At 36.9% G+C, this 21,014-nt stretch overlaps 1 protein-coding gene across 1 annotated transcript in view; it reads right to left on the bottom strand.

Moving 5' to 3' along the window:
- DMBT1 (deleted in malignant brain tumors 1) overlaps positions 1–21,014 on the bottom strand; it is a 495,581-nt gene that overhangs the window by 316,519 nt on the left and 158,048 nt on the right. The window contains 1 exon segment of the mRNA XM_069097407.1: positions 6,425–6,445. Within this exon segment, the coding sequence (XP_068953508.1) occupies positions 6,425–6,445 (21 nt within the window).

Below are 21,014 nucleotides of genomic sequence, written 5' to 3'. Positions count from 1 at the left end.
CAGGCTATCACAATCATCCAGGCCTGAGGTCATGAGGACCTGCACTAAACTGGTGGTAGTATCAGAGGAGAGAAAGGGGAATAGAAGAGATTTTTTGTGAAGGTGTAAATAAATAATAAACCTTGGGAACAGACTGGATATTGTAGGTGAGGGAGAATGAGTCAGGAATGACACTGAGCTTGTAAGCCTGGATGATTGGAAGAACGGGAGTGTCCTTGGGAGTAATAGAAAAGTTCAGAAGGGGGGAGACTGGCGAGAAAGATAACATGTTGGACATGTTGGGAGATCCAAATCTAGATGTCCCACAGGCAACTAGAAATGCAAGTCTAGAGATCAAGAGGGAAATCAGGAGTAGATAAATTACACTATTGACTCATTTGAAGATTTTAGTCCATTAAAACCTCAAGACCTTTTTCAGATGAATTGTAAGCTAGATTTGTTTTCCCCATCTTTTACTTAGGGAAAAATATTTAATGTAAAGTGTAAGACACTGCCTGTTCCACCTTTAGGCAGAATTTTCCATCAGAAGTACAGCTGTTATGATTTTAGTAACAACATTGTGCAATGATTAACTATGATAAACTTAGGTCTTCTCAGCAATAAAATGATCCAAGACAATTCCAAAAGACTGGTGATGGAAAATGCTAACCATATCCAGAGAAAGAACTATGGAGTGTGAATGCAGATTGAAGCATACTATTTTCACTTTTTTGTTTTTTTTTTCTTTCTCATGGTTTTCCCCTTCTATTCTGTTTCCTTCTTTTCACATGACTAATTTGGAAATATGTTTAACGTGATTATACATGTATAATCTGTATCAGATTGTTTGCTGGCTTGGAGAAATGGGAGGGAAGGGAGAGAGGGAGAAAAATTTGGAATTCAAAATTTTGCAAAAGCGAATGTTAAAAACTATCTTTACATGTAATTGAAAAAATATTTTTAAAGAATAACAAAGTAAAAAGAAAATAAAAGATTTCCTGTTAGCTCTTCTGGCCAGGCCAGTGATGAGGAGACTCTTAGCAAAGAGTCATACATAACCAGAAGATAATCCCCCCAAATTCCCTCATGGACAATTGGATTGGGATTGAACAAGCAGAGAAATATTTGTGCATGCTTGCTACAACCCATGTTACACTTCATAGAAATTTTACTTTCAAAGAATGTTCAAATTCATTATTTCCTTTTATTTTCACAGTTTTCTGTAAGGTAGGTAGGCATTTTTGCCCTCATTTTATGTATAAAGAAAGTTGAGACCCAGAGATGGTAAATGACTTTACAAAATAAACACACATACACATACACACACACACACACACACACGATGAGTACTACTAGTGATAAAGCACAATGAAAATTGATAATGCTGAAATCTCAATTCAAGAACAAAGGACTCAGTATTTGACCAGTGCAACTCTCTAAAGAACTACTCTGAGTATTATAGAAACATTTTTTCAAAGGCCTTTGCTTTGAATCTATTGATGATGAAATCTTTCCATGCCCAAACAGCAGATTTGCTCATTTATTTATAAAAATAATTATAATCTAATTAGATAGGCATATGTAATACTTTAAATAATTATAAACATTTTATTTTAGCATAAATTTTTTAAAATGTCAAGTTCCAAACTCTCTCCTTTCATCCATCCCCTTTTCCACCCATTGAAAAGGCAAGCAAGCAATTTAATATTAATTATATACATGAAATTATGCAAAATATATTTCCATAATAAGAAAGAAAGCAAGAAAAAAAAATAATGATTTTGCTTCAATCTGCACTCACATTCATCAGTTCTTTATCTGGATGTAGAGAGCATTTTTTTCATTGAGTCCTTTGGAATTATCTTGGATCATAGTATTGATTAGTGTAGCTAAGTCTTTCACAGTAGATCATCCTCATATAAGTTTTTCCAGGTTTTTCTGAAACCACCTTGCTTATCATTTCTTATTGTATTCTTTCACTACCATATACCACAACTTGTTTAGCAATTCCCCAATTGATGGAAATCCCTTCAATTTCCAGTTCTTTGCCATCACAAAAAAGAGCTATTATAAAATATTTTTGTATATTTATAGGTCCTTTTCCTTTTTCCTCTGATCTCTTTGGGATACTGACCTAATAGTTGTATTGTTAGGTCAAAGAGTATGCTCAGTTTTATAGTCCTTTGGGCATAGCTCCAAGTGGTTCTCTGGAATGGTTATACTAGTTTATTACTCCACCAACAGTTCATTAGTGTAACTATTTTCCCATAAGCCTTCCAACATTTGTCATTTTTTCTTTTCTGTCAAGTTAAGTGATCTAATAAGTATGAGATGGTACCTTAGAGTTCTTTTAATTTGCTTTTATTTAAACAATAGTGACTTGTAGCACTTTTCCATACATTTCCCCATATATAACAATATTCAGATAGATAGATAGCTTTGATTTCTTCTGAAAACTGCTGGTTCATATCCTCTGATTATTTATCAATAGAGAACAAAGGACAAAAACAACAATTGGGTAACGACTCTTACTTTGTATATTTTTGGCTTAGTTCCCTATGTATTTGAGAAAGGAGGACTTTATCAGAGAAAAGTATTGTAAAAAAATTTCCCCCAACTTCCTACTTTCCTTCTGATTTTGGCTTCATTGGTTTTGTTGGTGCAAAACCTTTTTAATTTCATGTGATTAAAATTATCCATTTTACTTTCTGTAATCCTCTGTATCTTTTGTTTAGTCATAAATTCTTTCCTTATCCATAGACCAGACAGGTGATTTTTTCCATGTTCCCCTTATTTGCTTATGATATCACCTTTTATGTATAAATCATATACTCATTCTAACCTTATTTTAGTATGTGTCGCAAGGTGTTGTTCTATGCCTAGTTTCTACCAAACTGCTCTCCAGTTTTCCCAGCAGTTTTTGTCAAAAAGTGAGTACTTGCCCCTAAATCTTGGATCTTTGGATCTACCAAATGTTAGATTGCTACAGTCATTTACTATGTATATTGTATACCCAATTTATTCCATTGCTCCACCACCCTATTTCTTAGCCAGTACCTAATTGTTTGGATGATTGCTATTTTGAAATATAGAATGGTAATATAGCTGGTATTGCTGGGCCATCTTCACATTTTTATTTCATTGAGTGCAGGTTTGCTCATTTCCAGCAGAATTTCTGGCCAACAGCAAAATTCAGTCATGATGATTTCAGTGTCAATTCAGCTACACTGCTTCCTCCCACTTCCCCTGGCTATAATGTAGCTCCTTCTCAGCAGGGATTTCCCGGGGTTGCAGCCTTGCCTTCTGTTCTCACAGGCTTTGTTGGGAAGGAGGTGAAACTCTTAGGTTCATTTGGTCTGATTTGCTTGGCGCCGTCTTCATACCAGACGAACACAGTGAGTCATTTTTAAAGATAAGAAAAACCACAGAGAACACCCTCCTTCAATAATCTTATGGATTGTCAGAACAGCCAAGTGAAAATCAGAGGATCACATGTCATTCAATCAAGATCCCTTTCACTGCTCTTAAACAGAGGCATCAAGGACATGCACCATCTAATTCATGGCCCTGCCTATTGGCTAGGACAGCTTTTTTCAGCCCCACAAGCTGGACAAAGTGGAAAGGACACTGCATTTGGAGACAGAAATAAATAGTTTGAATCCCTTCTCTGCCACTTTCCAGTTCAATGACCTTGGGCAACATTTCATTTCTCTTGGCCTCAGTTGCACTGCCTACCTTGCTAGGCTGCTGTCAGTAAAAATCAATCAATCAAAAAGCATTTATTAAATGCCTACCGTGTACCTGCGGGTGGTACTGTAAGTTCAAGAGTGAGACAATTTCTGCCTTCAAGAAGTTTTCACCTTAGTTGGGGTAATATTTTCACAAATAAGTGAGCATCCTATATGTGTAAAATAAATACACAGTAATTTGGGGTGGGTTGGTGGAGGGAACTAACAAGTGAAGGATTCAGAAAAGCCTTTTGAAGAGGGTTGTCCTTGATCTGAGCCTTGAAAGGGGTTAGGGATCTCAGGATGTGAACTCAAGAAGGGCGAGGATTCCAAGCATCAGGGGAAGCCTGTGCAAAGACACACAGGTAGGAGAAGTGTGTGTGCAGGAAGCAGTAACTGAGTCGACTTGGCTGGACATAAAGTGTGGGAATGGAGGTGCTGAGTGATCAGCCTAGAGAGACTTGAGCAAGGTGGGGAATCAGGTGGCATTTTATCCCAAAGGCAGTGATGGCTCCCTGAAGCATCTGGGGTTCAGGAGTAACTGGGTCAGATCCGTACTTTAGTATCAGGGGAAGCAGTGTATGGTGAGCACTACCAAAATTGGAGTTAGTATAATGGAGACTCTAAAAACCATAGGCTTCATAGACTTAGTAAGAACTATGGCCCCCAGAGTGAAGATGAAGGGGGAAAAGAAACATCTGTTTACTGCTTTAAAAGGGGTTACAAAGAATCTGTCAGCATCTGTGGATTGAGTCTGTTTGCCCTTATCAATCCTCCACAAAGGGAGGGACAAATGACCCACTTTGCTATATGATAATAATGATAGTAGTAATAATAATAGCTAACATTTATACAATACCTACTATGTACCAGGCACTGTGATAAGAACTTTACAAATATTATCCAATTTGATCCTCACAGCAAACCTGCAAGGTAGGTGCTATTATTATCCTTATTTTACCATTGAAGAAACTGAGGCAAAAATAGGTTAAGTGACTAACCCAAATTCACACAGCTAGTAAGTGTCTGAGGCTGGACTTGAACTCATTCTAAATCCAGGTTCAGTGCTCTATTCACTCTGTTATCTAGGGGTATGTGTGTGTAGGTATATGTATTATGTATGTATATACATACACATGTTTAATATATAAATATATGCATAGATACATTTGTATATGCACATATGCATGTATGCTCGATATACACATATATTATCTCAGATATGTGCATATTTGGCTTCTGTATTGAATCAAATTGGCACTATTTCTTTAGCAAGGACCAGCTCAGCAAAATTTAAAGCAGTTTATCACTCCATTGACTGAAAGGTGTTACTTTTGTTGTTGTTGTCTGTCACTTCATCTTTTAGAACCTGTCAAAAAGACTAGAAAAGCTCTGCATTCATTGGGGGTGAGGTGAGTGTCCACATGGACAAAATTGCACACTCTCGAATTCAAAGTCTCGATTCATGTCTCTCACACATCCCATCACGATCCCTTTCGACAACAATTAATTGGAGCTGTAGGTGATTATTGTTTTTTGCTTTTTTATTTACCTAAGAAGAACCAATGAACCAAAAAGCATTTCTTGAGCATCTCCTATGGGCCAGGCACTGTGAAAGTTATCGGGAATACAGAGGTAAGCACAAAAGCATCCCTGCCTTCAAGGAGGCTGCTTTCTATATCATTCTATTTGGGAGACATGCACAACACAGGCACATAGAAACAAACACAGAATAAACCTAGGCAAAATCTGCACGAAATAAATACAAGCTGATTTGGGGAGGGAAACCCAAGTCACTCGGGGATATTGGGAAAGGTCTTATATGGAAGGCAGCACAAGAGGTGACCTCAAAAGGAAACTAGGACTTCTATAAGGTAGAGGTATAGAAGTGGGATGTGGGGGTCATTATACTTATGGAAATAGCCTATAAAAAGGAGAAGAGGTTTTTTTTTTATTTTTATCAGATCCCTATGGCTTGATGGCTATATTTACACATATAGGATATTCACTTATTTGCGAAAATATTACCCCAACTAAGGTGAAAACTTCTTGAAGGCAGAAATTGTCTCACTCTTGAACTTACAGTACCACCCGCTGGTACATGGTAGGCATTTCATAAATGCTTTTTGGTTGATTGATTTTTATTGACAGCAACCTAGCAAGGTAGGCAGTGCAACTGAAGCCAAGAGAAATGAAATGTTGCCCAAGGTCATCGAACTAGAAAGTGGCAGAGAAGGGACTCAAACATTTTTTTTTTCTGTCTCCAAATACACGGTTATGAAAAATCCTGAAAGATCTCGGTGGTATTGGAGACTTGTCCTTGTTCTAGGCCTTTGTCGATCAGGAGAGGCTGGCTTACTACAATTAGGCAATCGGCCCCCTGTTGGGTGACCAAGACCCAGTCCAAACAACCACCCACGGGAAAAAGAGATACTTTAGATTGACTCAGTCTGTTGTTGTCCAACTGTATTCGACTCTTCATGATCCCATTTAGGGTTTTCTTGGCAAAAATACTGGAATGGTTTGCCATTTCCTTCTCCAGCTCATTTTATAGATGAAGAAACTGAGACAAACAGGGTGAAGTGACTTGCCCAGGGTCACACAGCTAGTAGGTGTTTGAGACTGAATTTGAACTCAAGTCTTCCTGACTCCAAACCTGGTACTCTATCTACTGTGTTACTGACTTGTCCCCTTAGCCTAACTACCTCATTATCTACTCAATAGAGACTCATTTGGCCCTTGACTAGGAATTCTGGAGAGGCAATTCCAATTATGTGTGATTATATGACAAACACTCCGTTTGTAAATAATCAGAATAGCTAACATTTATATAACACTTGCTATGTACCACCCACTGTGCTAAATGCTTTATAGTTATTATCTCATTTAATTCTCACAACCACCCTGGGAATTGGTGCTATTATTATCCCCATTTTATAGATGAGGAAACTGAAGCAGACAAAGGTTAAGTGATTTACCCAAAATCACCCACCTAGTAAAACTTCCCAAACTCAGGCCTAGCATTCTACCCACTGTGCAACCTGGCTGCCATAAAGGGGTAGTACAAGGTCATTTCAAAAGTCCCTTTTCGCTCTAAAAATCTGGTGATTCTGTCTTATTATCATAACTAGTTTTAGCTTTGGTACCCTCTTTCCAGGTCAGGGTTTTTCAATCTTCTGAGAGGATTGAAAAATTATCTCTGTGTACCCTCTTTTTTTAGTGATCCAATCACTAATACCTCAGTTCCATTTAACCACTTAATGTCAGGTTAAATTTTAGAGAAGGATATTTATTTAGACAATATAAGAAGAACAAACAAACAAATATTTCCCCCACCACCTCAAGGGAATAAGTTTCATTAAACTCACAGTTTAGCTCAGTTTCTATATGGTCTGAATCCTACCGAATTCATACACAAATCCCACTTGGGTTGGCATCCCAAACCCCTGGTCCTTCAAGCACAAGTGGGTTGTCCATAATATATGGCCTAGTTCCAAGTTTCTGCATTCTCAATGGTCTCAGATCTTAGGCTAGATTGAATACTTCATTTCTTTCACCTAGAACAGAAAAGAATGAATGAGAAACTTCAGATCCATTTCTCAGGGCCACATGGCATAAGGAGGCAGGTGGGGATGGAGGAAAAAGGGAAAGAGGAGCAGACTTAGGACTCCTTCACTTTCAGACATGAATGCAGGAAAATCACCCACAGTTGATGAGTCAGATCATTTTAAATATGTGACCTTTTCCACCTATGAAGTCAGTTGGAAAAGGGCTGCTCCCACCTATGTGGTAGGCTAACATAAGATATCCACACATGCTCTAGGCATCCAATCTCTCAATGACGCCATCAAACTCACATTACACAATATTCTTGATGGAGTCTTCCAAATCTGTGATTTTATAACTTAAGTACCTTAGTGAGCTGAAAGCATATAGTAGGAAAAAAAAGCTCATGGGTGAGGGACACCCTTATCCATGAACATGCCTAATTCTTCTAATAAATTAGGAATGCAATATGGTTTGGTGGAAAGAATGCCAGATTAGAGTATTCCTCCTTACAATATAAATTCCTTGAGAGTGAGGATTGTTTCTTTATTAAATACTTGCAATCCCCTGTGTCTAACATGTGATGGAGGGCAGAGGGAGAGGAACAATGAGCCTGGCACTTATACCATGCTCAGTGTGCTCAGCTGATGCAGTCTTCACATGGACTTTGGAGTATATGCAAACATTCTGTAAGTGGTTCTGGTCTGCTAACCTCATGGTAAATAGGAGCTTTTTGAATGGCTATTGAACCTGACCTGGGATGCATTTAAAAAGTCAAAGTGAATCTTTTGATCTGTGTCATTCCTGGGTGGTTGACATCTGACCAAAGAGCATGATCTGTGGTAGGGAAGTCTGTACCAGCATTTTCCAGAAGCCAGAGAATGGAGAATGAAGTTTCAAGCAACTTTCTTGACCCAGCTTTGTAGTAGAAGGCATGTGGACTCATCCATCCATTGGTCATGGCACATTTGGAATTGAACTTGGTAGGGTGAATGCTCTATAGAAACTATGTTGAATCTGAGCCCTTTCTCCCCAAGGAGTAAGGTGGTGTAGGGAAGAGTATGGAGCCAAGTATTGGAGATATGTTTGTAACATCTTATTTTGATTTTTGTTTTTTTCTTTTAAAATTCCTTTTAAAAAGTGAATTGATATTAATTTGTTGAACGAAATTGGGTGCTAATCATTAGTTTTTAACAGTGGAGAGAACACATTTGAATGGGGGCTTGAGGTGATGACATTAGAAAAAAAAAATCCCCTAATCCCATAGGGTACCTTAGAACTCAGAGGAGGAGATAAAGCACCTCTCATTTTGGGAGAATGAATCCAGAATATTGTGATGTGTATGTATAGAGTGAGGGGGGATCTTAGACACTTAACAAGCACTTGCTAATTGATTAATAGGTTCTATAATTTGGATACAATAAACCCTCACCTTTTACTTTTGCTTCATAGAATCCTTTTAGGGGCTGACTTGAGTTACTTGCACCATCATTTGGATCCACAAGGTGGCTCCAAGTACACACATTTTGTGCCCATTAAATCTTCAGTATTGGACACAATTTTCTTGAGAAAACCTGTTAACTCCAGGCCTCAGAACAGTTACTTAAATATACACATTGATGTATTATTATGAGCCCTTGTGTAGCAACTAGACATCTTGATTTTAATATCTTAATTTTGTAAGTGTTTTAAATATGTTCTTCATGCCAAATAATTCAAATGTTGAAGATTAAATACAATTAAGAGGTTTCAAATGTCTGGAGATGTTTTTCTTTTAAATAAAATATTTTCATTTTAGTTTTTCCTAAATTTAATGCTTTTTTCATGTGTACAATGTCAATTATTGTCTCACCATGACAAATATGATCCCCATTGCCTTAGACAACCAGGGAACATATGCAAGAGATCTACCATGTGCCCACACCATGCTGGGCACTGTGCTTAACTGGGAAAAAATCATTAAATGGATTACCAAGGACAATAGAACTTTTTGTGTTTAGTGATCCTCATTTACTTCAGTTTACTTAGCTCTGTTCACAGAAATAAATGTACTCAGTGAAACTGGAAAGAAGCCAAACCATTGTTGGAAAGGAAAAGTTTGATCAATTAAATAGCAAGAAATTATTGGGTCCTACTGCATTCAGGGCATTGTTTTAGTGTTATGATTTCTATATAGGAAAGGGGCAGAGAACTATCCAGCCATCCACTATCTAAAGGAGCTTCAGCCTCGACCAAACCAGATAAAGGACAATCTAACAAATTTGATTTTCAAGGAAATAGAGTTTCTAACCCAATGACTCATCCCTGTCATTGCTGTCTCTCCCACCACTATCAGTCATAATTCATTGCTACTTCATAAGAACCTCATGAGATGAGTGAAGTTGTAGAGGCTCGTGGGAAGAATAAAGAGAAGTGTCCTATGTTAACAAGGAGCTGGACATCTTCTTGACCTAGATGGGCATTTCTCCTTTCTGAGGAGCTTGACCTCCAAAGATGGCCACCTAACGCATATCTTTTCAAAATCTTTAAAAACTTAAGAGAGAGAATAAAATAATAATAGGAAATGTGTTCTTCCTCCACTTTTTTCATTCTTCTTGTTCACTGTTCTTATTCTTTTGTAGTAGTCTTTGGACATTAATTGAGTCCTGACCATACCAGGCATGCCAGCATAATGTGGTTCAGGCATCCCAAAAAGTACAAGATCACCAGTGTGACAGATGGAATGCTTTATTTGACAGTTCACTGTATAAGGAGGAGAGATTAAGGCCCTAAACCTCTCTAAGTCTCAGTTTCCTCATCTGTATTACAATAATATCTAACCCACAGGGCTATTGAGCAGATCAAATGAGATAATATATATTTGTGTGTGTGTGTGTGTGTGTGTATAAAGTGCTTTGCAAACCTTATAACACTAACACACACTATCTATTGTTTTTAGTACTACCTCAAAGGCTGTCTAGCTTAACATGAATCTGAACAACAGTCTTCTCTGCAATGAGTGCATGTCTAGCTTTAGCTTGAAGACTTCTACTTGGGGGGAATTCATCACTTCCTGAGGCAGACATGCCATTCTACTTTGAAACAATTCAAATCATTAGGAAATTTTTTATCAAGGTGAGATCTTTCTCCCTTAGACTTGAATCATTGCTCCTAGCTCTGCCCTATGAGATCAAGCAGTACAAATGCATATAAAAGTCTTTCTAATAATTGAAGAGAGTGATCATTGTCCCAACTAAGTCTCCTCTTCTATAAGCTAAATGGTCTCCATTCCTTCAGCCACTTTTCACTATTCTTGTCATTATCCTCTGGACTTTGTCAACATCCTTCCTAAAATATGGCACCAAGAAATGAAAAAAAATTTTCAAATGTTGACTGACCAGAGCAAATTAAAACAGGGTTATCACCTCCCAAGTTCTGGATGTGATGCCTCTTAAATAAGATTGTGTTGACTTTTTTGGCTGCCGTACCATGCTGTTGATGTATATCAAGCTTACAATCCACTAAAACCCCTTAGTTTTTTTTACATTTGAATTGTTGGCTGGCCATGCCTTCCCTATCTTATACTTCTAAAATTGTTTTTTTTTAATGCAAGATTTATCTTTATCAAATTTTATCTTAATAGAACCAGTCCATCTCTTTAGCTAGTTGTGAGATTTTTATGTACTGTCATTAAATGTGTTAGCTATTCCTCTCAATCTTAAGACCTCTGCGAATTTAATAAGCATATATATGCCTTCATCCTTACCCTTGATAAGAAGTGTTTGACAGCAAAGGAACGAGATCGGGAGTATTCCACTAGAGACCTCCCTCCAAGTTGACACCAACCTAATAACTACTTGTTGAGTCTAGTCATTCAATCAGTTCAAGATCCAACTGACTCAACACTGTACTGTTCTTATAACCTTGTCCGCAAAAATAACATGAGAGGCTTTGTCAACAACTTTTTTGACATATATGTGTATACACACATATGTACATATCAATATATATACACATACTTGTATAATAGATTGGGAAAAGGCTATTTTTACTGATGAAATTCATGTTTACATTCAAGTCTATACCAGAATTGTTAGAAAAAGTCCAAGTGAGCATGTAAGATCTGAGCATCTTTGTTAGGTGTAAAAGATGTACTCCCCCAGAATGTTTGTTTGTTTGTCTGCCCACTTCAAGTGAAATCTTGTCCCTATTGATGAGTTCTGACAAATAAGTTGATATACTGCGAAGTAAAGTTCTGGAATTATAGAAATTCCAAAATGGAGACTGAAGTCTACAGTATGACTTTGTATTGTTTCACAAATCACAGAAGGCTAAGAAATATTATCCAACAAATAAAGATAAACATTTTTTAAATACCTCTGGCACTCATTTGTTTAAAATACCATTGAAAATCTTGTAATCAAGAACATGGGTAAATGGACTGTTCATCAAAGGTACACTTAATATTCTCTGCGATTAAAAGTTTGATTTCATGATGAAGAATTACAGAATATGTTTCAAAATTTTGTGCAATCAAGATCAATCATGGAAAGCAAGTGACTGTGGCAAATGGAGGACGTACTGCATATTAAAAGTTTTTTAAAGTTCTAAAAATGTTCTGAGGTTTACTGAAGATCTCAATGAATTTAAGTATTTTAGCTTGTCCCAAGGAATTTACAATGTTATATGAGTAGAACTGCTAAGTAGGTGAAGCTTCTCTTTGGCCCTTCTCCTTTTTCTTTGTGGTATTCCCAAAATATTTTGTGCCCTTGTGTAGTTTTCTGACTGCTGAGGGACTCCTCTCCTGGTTCTCCCCCACACTGTTGAACCCACTCAGAAGTGAAGACCAGAAATGAAAGTGCTGATGGTGAGTGAGGGTTGTAGATAAACTGAACTTGGAAGGACATTGGAAATCTCCCTGTTGTTAGGGATCTACTTTAAGCCTGGGAAAGAAGCTGAGAAGACAAATGCTTCTTCTGTGAGAGTTTTCACCAGGAAAAGCAATAATATTTATTTTTCCCCCTTTCCTAGACAAGTCTCGTCTGATTCTCCAAAAACAAACAGGAGCCTCCAGTCTTGCTGCAATAATCCTCGTCAGGAGCCTGTGGTTGCCATTGGCTAACTTCCCATAAGCACTTGCTTATAACTAAATAATATTGCCCTTGAGGGTGAATTTTCTCATGTATAGTCTTAGCTCTGGGGTGATTTACATTTTTTAATGTGTGTAAAGCCAAATAGATTCTGTAGGCTTTAAATTGAGGGAACCTCAAAACCCCATTAAGATTTCATTACCACCACTTTTTAAAACCTTCCATCACTTCTCTTTGAACTTGGGGTTTTCTCAGTATGTTATGAGCCTTTCTTTAGAGTGAGTAACCAGCAGTCCTGACACCTTGGTGCCTGAGGCTTCAATGTTTATTCTGTTTTCTGCTCTAGCCAAAGACATCTGCTATTTGCTCATTTTGAGGCTAGTTTGTAGGTCTGAGGAGAGGAGAATGTATGGAGGGTGGTGACTTACATCAAAGAAGTAGGAGTTACTTTTGAGAAATCCATTGGGATTTTCCAGATGGAAATTTCAACATAGGCAATTAGGCCAGGTTTTTAGTGCAGAAACGACCATTTCCAAAATTGAAGGAATGATCCTTCAATCTGTCCTTTTTCAATTTTTTTTTCCCCAAAAAATATAAGAGCCTTTCAGGAAGTGGCCTATCAGGAAAGGACTGGAAACAGATCAGGTGATTGTATTCTGTCATGCCTACTTTCTCACTAATCTCCAATGCCTCCTTAGCTATTGGCTATTGCCTGCTGCCTACAAACACTTTACATATTTCCTATCCTTCCTCATTCTCACTTGATCCTCTTTTCCATCCTCACTAGCTATCATTCTGTTTGGCTCCTCTTTTATGGCTGAATTCCTCTCTCTCTCTCTCTCTCTCTCTCTCTCTCTCTCTCTCTCTCTCTCGACTTTTCACATTTTAACATTCTAACCTCATCATTCAATTGAAATTGCTCTCGGCAAATTACCAATAATCTCTTAAGTGACAAATCTAATGACTTTTTCCACCTCAATCCTTATCTTTCTTGACCTCTCTGAAACATTTGTCCTGATTGATCACCCTCTTCTCCTGGACACTTTCTCCTCTCTAGATATCCATGCCACTGATTTCTCCTGGTTTTCCTACTATCTGATGACTTCTCTTCAGTCTCTTTTGATGGATCATTTGCCAGGTCACACCAACTAACCAAGAATATATCATGGGTTCTGTTCTGTACTCTTCTCCCTTTAAAATATCTAACCTGATAATCTGATCATCTTCCAAGGATTGAATTATAATCTCTATGCAGATTTTTCGCAGATTTTTCATTAACTTCTTTCCTATGACCAACTGCCTACAGGACATGTTGAACTGAATATCCCATAGATACCTTAAACTCAACATATCCAAAAAAGAACTTATTATCTTTCTCCTCCAAATATTCCCCACCTTCCCAACCTCCCTACTGCTGTTGAAGACACCACCATTTTCTCAGCCATGAAAACTCATTATCAACTTTGAATCTTCACTCTAATTCACTCCACATCCCCAAACTCTTGCCAAATCTCATTGCTTCTACCTTCACAATATCTCTCATAAATATCTTCTTCTCTCTACTGATATAACCACCACTATGGTGCAGAATGTCATTCATGGACTACTGTAATACTCTACTAGATGGTCTCCCTGCCTTGTTTCTCCCCCACCCCAGACCTCCCTACCCTCGACTGTCCAAGTGATCTTCCTAATAACAGGGAATCTCAGAGAGAAAGCACTAACAAGTGAGGAGTAGAGAGAGTGGGAAAGATAGAGAGAGTGAGATTTGAGCTGTCTTGACCTGGTCTCACCATATCATACACCCCCTGTCCAATTTTTTAATACCAGTGGTTCTCTGTTACCACCAGGATCAAATATAAAGTCTTGCTTAGCTTTTATAACCCTTCACAACCTGGTCCTTCTCTTCCTTCCCATTCTTCTTCTACTTTACTCGCGTCCATGTACTCTGTCATCTAACAACAACCATCTTCTGGCTTTCACATGCTGCTCCATTTCCTGACTCCATGCATTTTCAGTGACTGTCCTGTATGCTTGAATTGCTTTCCCTCCTCACCTCTGCCTCTAGATTTCATTGGCTTCATTCCAGACTCAGCTCAAATCTCCCTCTCTCCATCTTTCCCACCCTCTCCATTCCTCACTTGCTAGTGCTTTCTTTCTGAGATTATCTGTCATTTACACACAACATACGTGTATGTGTGTATCCTGTATATACATAGCTGTTTGCATAGTGTCACCTCTATTAGAAGGTAAGCTGCTTAAGGACTGGGACTGTGTTTTTGTCTTTTTTAAATCTCCAGTATGTAGTATGGTGTTTTGTACATTGCAAATGCTTTACAATTGCTTCTTAATTGATTGGCCTATCATCTTATTTTTTCTGAATTACAGATTTTTTAAATTGACTATTACATCTTTTGCAAATGGATATATTAATCCCTTATAATTATTTCATTAATACACATACAGTATCAAACATATTTTCTATACCTTATACAGGGGTGGGAAACCTGCAACCTAGAGGACATATGTGACCTTCTAGTTCTTTGGGCACGGCCATTTGACTGAGTTCAAGTTTTACAGAGCAAATACTTCTATTAAGGCAATCTCTTCTGTGAAGTTTGGATTCAGTCAAAGAGCCACACTTGAGGACCTAGAGGCCACATGTGGCCTTGAGGCCACAGGTTATCCACCCTTGCTTACACTATTAACTATATAAGTTTTGCAAAAATAACTCTTTTCTCCCTCTCCCTGCCCCTCCCCCCCACCATTGCTAGGAATAGTACTCTGGGATTTCTTTATCTTTCCAACATCTCCTCTCCACCCTTATTATCTTCATCATTTATTTAACTTGAAGTTCCAAATCAATTTATTTCTCTGTTCCTTTCTCTCTTTCCCCCATCCCCATCCAGACCTACTTGTGACTTTAATAGCTAATCAAAACAATCTACTCTTGTTTTTAATTCCCAAATGATGATTGTATTGAGATAATACCCTAATTAATCATAGTTAATCCACAGATTAATTTATTTAACATAAGTTAGGACTGTCTTCTGTGCTCTTATTGATTTCATATGTTAAATATTATTTAAAATGAGTGCTATGTACCATAAATCTCTCAAATTTGTGATAAGTCCTTTTTCATTCTTTAATTCGTCATTTCAATAGTTATCTAGGCCTAACCCCTTTATTTTACAGATGAAGAAACTGAGGTTCAGGAAAAGTAAGTAGCATTCCCAATGTGAAACTGATAAAAAATATCAAATAATTTATTTGAACTCAAGCCCTCAGATTCCAGAATTAGTGCTCTTTCCATCATACCATGCTGCTACCCTCAAGTTCTAAATCTCTTAACTCCCAGGATAATATATTTTAATTTCATTTGTCATTCCCATTTTCATAGAAAAAAAATGTAAAATTTGGATTAGTGTTTTAAAATTTGTGGTACCATACTTCTTAAATGTGTGTAAAATAATCTTATAATTATAATATCCTTCAACCTTGTCAATGATATGTCTGGATGATCTAAATTTGAAATTCATCCCTCCTGGCATCCTCTAAAACATATTGATTTGAAATATTTACTTTATTCTCAATAGTTCTGGAAATTTACTTTCATGATTTCCTGAGGTAGTAAGTAGTCAATGGGTTTACAACATGACTGAATGATTGAAAAATAAAAATAGAGCCAAATTATTTTCTTCTTTTCTCATGGAATGGTGATAATCCTTATGTGTTTTCTTCTTGCATTGTCCAATCTATAATTTTCACACAATCTATCATTTTCATACTCACTGAGTACAAATCTATTTCCAGCTTAGTAATTTTCTGTAGTAAAATCTAGTTTTTAGGGAATATATTGCTGTGTTTATGTTCCTAACAGGTATTTCTAGGCTGTTGAATTTAATCATCTTGTCCCAAGGTCCCCTAGTTGTATTTAACTTTTTATAACCTCCTAAAATTTTTTCTCATTTAATTGTGTCCCTGAATTTCATCGTTGTATTTATATTCAATTTTGTTTTATTTTAAGAAAACTCTACCTTTGTTTCTAGTGTTTACTGTTAGCATGTAGCATATTTTTCTTCTGACTTTCTTTTGCCTTGACTTCTTTTAATCCTTAATATTTTAAAATTCTGTTAGAACTTTTGATTGTTCATTTCTTTTAGCGTTTTTTAAAATTATCTTGAAGATTTGCAGTACATTTTCTTTGGGGGGGGATTTTCTATTCTGTTTTTGGAGATAGATCCCCTTGATACCTCTCACACTCCCATATTCTGGAACTCTAATAGTGGTTCCTTTGATAGATGTCTACCATTGACAGCTTCTTAAGTATTTGTCCAGGTTGATTAACCTAACTAGGCTGGGCATGGTGCTTATGACACTAAGGCATGGGTTTGTGATCCTCATATAAGTCAGCTAGCTTCACCCAGAAGGAAACTCTTTTCACTGGGCAAAATGTTCAAACTACTCTTGCTGGGTACCAAGCAAGAGAATTATTTCAGTGAAAATCCATCCCTACTGCTACTAAAATAAGAGAAAAATAATCTCAAGATGTTTGTACTACCAACAGCTGAATTTTGATTATACAGAATGGGCAACATAGCAGAGCGGAGAGTTGGTCTTGGAGCCAGGAGAGCATGTTTCAAATCTAGGTCTAATATTTATGGGTTTAGGGGAGTAGAAATCACTTCCCTTTTTGGAACCTTTGTTTCTTACTCTGTAAAGTAAGAATAATGATACATATACTACCCAACTTAGGGGTTGTTGTGATGAAAGTTTTTTTTTCTTGTGTTAAAGTACTATATAAATGTCACCTATTATCATCTTGCTTTGGGAATGAGAGCTCATAGTTAAATCTGTGCTAAGGCATTTCCCTATTCTGGTTGTTCACCCATGATGTTTTTCCTCCCTTGGGAAGGCAACTGTCTTCCCATACCTTGTAGGGGAGTTATGTGAAGCACATTTCATGAGTGTATATACCCAGGATATTTTATGTTATCTATAAAAGGGGGAAATTTGTTAATCATAAAGAGCAGTATTTTATTTATCAAACTTGAGAATATTAAATTTGAAGAACTAAATTTAATTTGAAAAAATTAATAACTATGCTTTAATTAAATGATTCAAATTGTGCCGGGAGCTTCTTTTAACCAAATTCTTCCCCTTAAGCTAAAATACAGAGGAAATTTATCTTGGCTGAAAACTTCAATTGTACCTTGCTTCTTTATCTTAGCACTTTCCCAAGGTCAGTGGTGGAATTGAAGGATGAGTGAATACAGGGACACACTTGTTTAAATTTAAGATATTTAACTTTGAATTTCATGCCTGTGACAACCAGAACTATAAAGTTATATTTTACAAGCTGAAACTCCATAAAAAAATAAAAATAAAAGGCCTTTGAAGAGTCAAAGGGGGAATTAAAATGTTATTTTCCCTTGAACTAACTGCAGTTAGCAAGAGTCCCAGGCAGTAGTAGGAAGCTGGAATGAGAAAGGTAGACAACCTTCCTGATCCTGACAAGAACAGAATTGACACCAGAATTATAGAGGATATCTGGCAGTAGTTTGTAAGGGAATCCCAACTAAAGGCAATGAAACCATTGAGATGCACTCTTTCCTTCCTGCACCAGAGCCTCAGAAACCGGATGGGAAGCATATGGGAAGTGGAGGAAGGAAGCAGTCATAGCAGCTGCAAAGTCTGTAGCAACATGCCCAGAGACTAGGAAAGCTGTCCAGACCCTGGTAAGGTCCAAGTCCCTGGTAACCCCCAATGTGAGGCTGCTTCTACATCAGGTTGTGCCTGATGGGCACACCCAGTAGATTCTGTGTGACTCCTGTTGCATTTCACTGCTTCCCAAACTGCCTTTATTATTTTGATTGAATGGACCAGGCAATCAACTGTAACTGAAGGCTAATCATGTGAGATCTCTGTGAGCCAATGAATTAATCATACTTTCATAATTTAAAGTAACCAGTGACCAAACATAACATCTCTATTAGTCAGAGATTTTTTGGTTAAAAAACATCATTTGCAAGGTTTCTCAGTTAATCCCTGGACTAAGATTTTTTTGTAGTTAGAACCTTGTGGCTTTGGGAGTTCTGATTAATGGAAGGCTTATCTCTATACTGAGTTAATAGTAATTTCTATAAAAGATCTATGGATAGAACTCTTCCCAAGATCAAACTCTTATGGTCACTGAGTGAGACTCCATGATAGGAACCAAGGGTTCTTCTGTGCCAGGAACTATGCAAATACCATGTTGATATCTATTACTGGATCAAAAGTATTTTCTCTCCTGTAGGAGAGGTTTCTTAATATTGGCATGAGTGGATTGAGGAGGGAAAGTCTCTGAAGTTTGGGCTGAAATTGTGATGGGAGTGCTCCACTGGCTTGTGAAATACATCCTTGTCAGTGACTAACTGTTGTGTTATCTGGTCTCAGTTCAAGCAGTAAATCATGAGTGGTGTTAGGGATATTTAATGCTAAGAAAGCTATAAAAGAGGAAGGGAGAACTGCTTTTTAATGGACATGTGAGGTAAATACTATTATTCACCATATTTTCTGTGTTTGAAAACAGAGGCCTAAAGAAATTGAATGACTAGCTCGTGGTCCCACAACTAGTACATGTAAGAGAGGATATTTGAACTCAGATATTTTCTAAGTCCAAATCTAGGTCTCGTTCTACTGTTCTGCACATAATCTACAAGGAGGATTTGTCCCTAAGAAGTAGTCAAATCACTTCACATTAAACTGAGTCAGACATTATTAATATTTTGGTCCATGAGAAAAGAAAATAGGAGAAGCCAAATACTTATATATTATACAGAAGATTCAGGCTGCCATATCACAAACACCTTCTGTGAAAAACAATTTGCTCTGGACATGGCAAGTACCAAGTAACATCAGACAGGATGAAACTGATTACCTTTTTCAGACCCTTAACACAAAAACTAGCCATGTGACCTTGGGCGAGTCACTTAACCCCAATTGCCCTCCAAAAAGCAAAAAATAAATAAATAAAAGGAAAAAAAATTATTTTGTATATGTATTCTCTCTGATGCACATTCAATCCATTTACTCATTAGTACTAAGGTCAGAATTTATAAGAAACAAGAAGAAAGAATAGTATGAGGAAAAGATATGCTATACAATTAGCCCTTAATTATTTAAACAAACTATTGAAAATATTAAAATGGGAAATGAGTAATAGAAATAAAATTAACACTGACTGTTTTGATTTCATCCAGAAGTTAAACCAATATAAATTAATTGCTACCACAAGAAGACCAAAAAGGCCCAGAAATGTCCTAGTCAGAAAATATTTGATTTACATGACAAATTAAAAGATGCCTAACAAATACCCCCTCCCAAAAAAAGGTAACTGAGAAAACACCAGTAACTACTGACCTCTCATCTATACAAAATCTTCATTTATAAGCAAATTTAGGGTAACTTCAATTGAGGGTATTAGGATCCAAGCAACCTTTCATAAAAATATTCAACAATAGGCCATATTTTAACCATCTGACAATTGATGAAAAGATGTAGATACTATGAAATCACATCTGGCTTTTTATTTGTTGATTATAAAATATTATTTGACTCAGTAGAACAAAATGCCCCCTTAAATACTATTTTACAGCAACTTGCCTGCCATCTATTTATCAAGATCGTTCATGATTCTTCAGAATTGTATTGATAGTAATAGCCCTATTCAATGACCTGCTAATAACAAACATCAGTTGAGGTTCAAGACAAGATGTATGCTTGCTAAAAGTATCTGCAGTGATGGAGGTAATGGAGCACAAAGATCAGGAAGCTGGATGGTAAAGTTCTCCATATGCTCCTGATTACAGATAGCATTGTCGTAATTGCATTAAACCCTGAAACACTGTAAAGCTTCCTGGAAGACATCTGTAATCATTCAAAGATGTTTGGCCCATCCATCCACACAGTAAAGACCAAATGGGTGAAGAATGTCTATTATCCAAATTTCAACACACATCTGAATGGTGACTCTATATTGAGTTTTTCTAATGGTATATATAAATACATATATATATATATAAATTTATATATGTTAAAAACATACATATAGTCATTCTGTATTATCTGTTTCATGTATATGTGTGTGTGTTTATGTGTATGTGTGTGTAAATATGTAGAACAGACAATACAGATTGACAATTAATTAACTGGGACCAGAATTGAAAAGAAACAAGATAGTGGGATGGATTGCTTTTGGGAAATTGCAAAGTACTTTGACCTCAAGCTTCCCATAACAGCAGCAACTTACATTTCCAATACAAACAATTTACCAGTGTTTCTATATGGCAGAGAGACCTAGAACATCAGTTCCCCTGAAGACCTAAAGATGATCATCACACAAAGAAGACTGAAAAGTAATTTGGGTAGGTATGTGTCGACTGTAACATATAAACAATGAGGAACTCTACAGAGTTAAGAGGATATTATCAAGGAGAAAAAGCTTGTCACATGGCAAGAATAAGGGATGACAGATGGACAGCAAGACTGTTCTAATGGTAACTCTTTGAAATTGCGAGAAAATAAAGAAATCCTCCAACATGTTAGATGGACCACCTGTGCCAAATTTTGAGGAGCATAATTTACCCCCACCATACCTACATGGCAAAAATTATGTGGGGTGCACCAATTTGGGAGATGCTGAACTAAA

This window comes from Petaurus breviceps, unplaced genomic scaffold, assembly GCF_028583685.1.
Source record: "Petaurus breviceps papuanus isolate PSGF00001 unplaced genomic scaffold, PetGlider_PUasm1.0 37, whole genome shotgun sequence".
Lineage (NCBI taxonomy): Eukaryota > Metazoa > Chordata > Mammalia > Diprotodontia > Petauridae > Petaurus > Petaurus breviceps.
Note: the sequence above shows the minus strand (reverse complement) of the source record. Positions and strands in the feature narration are given on the sequence as shown.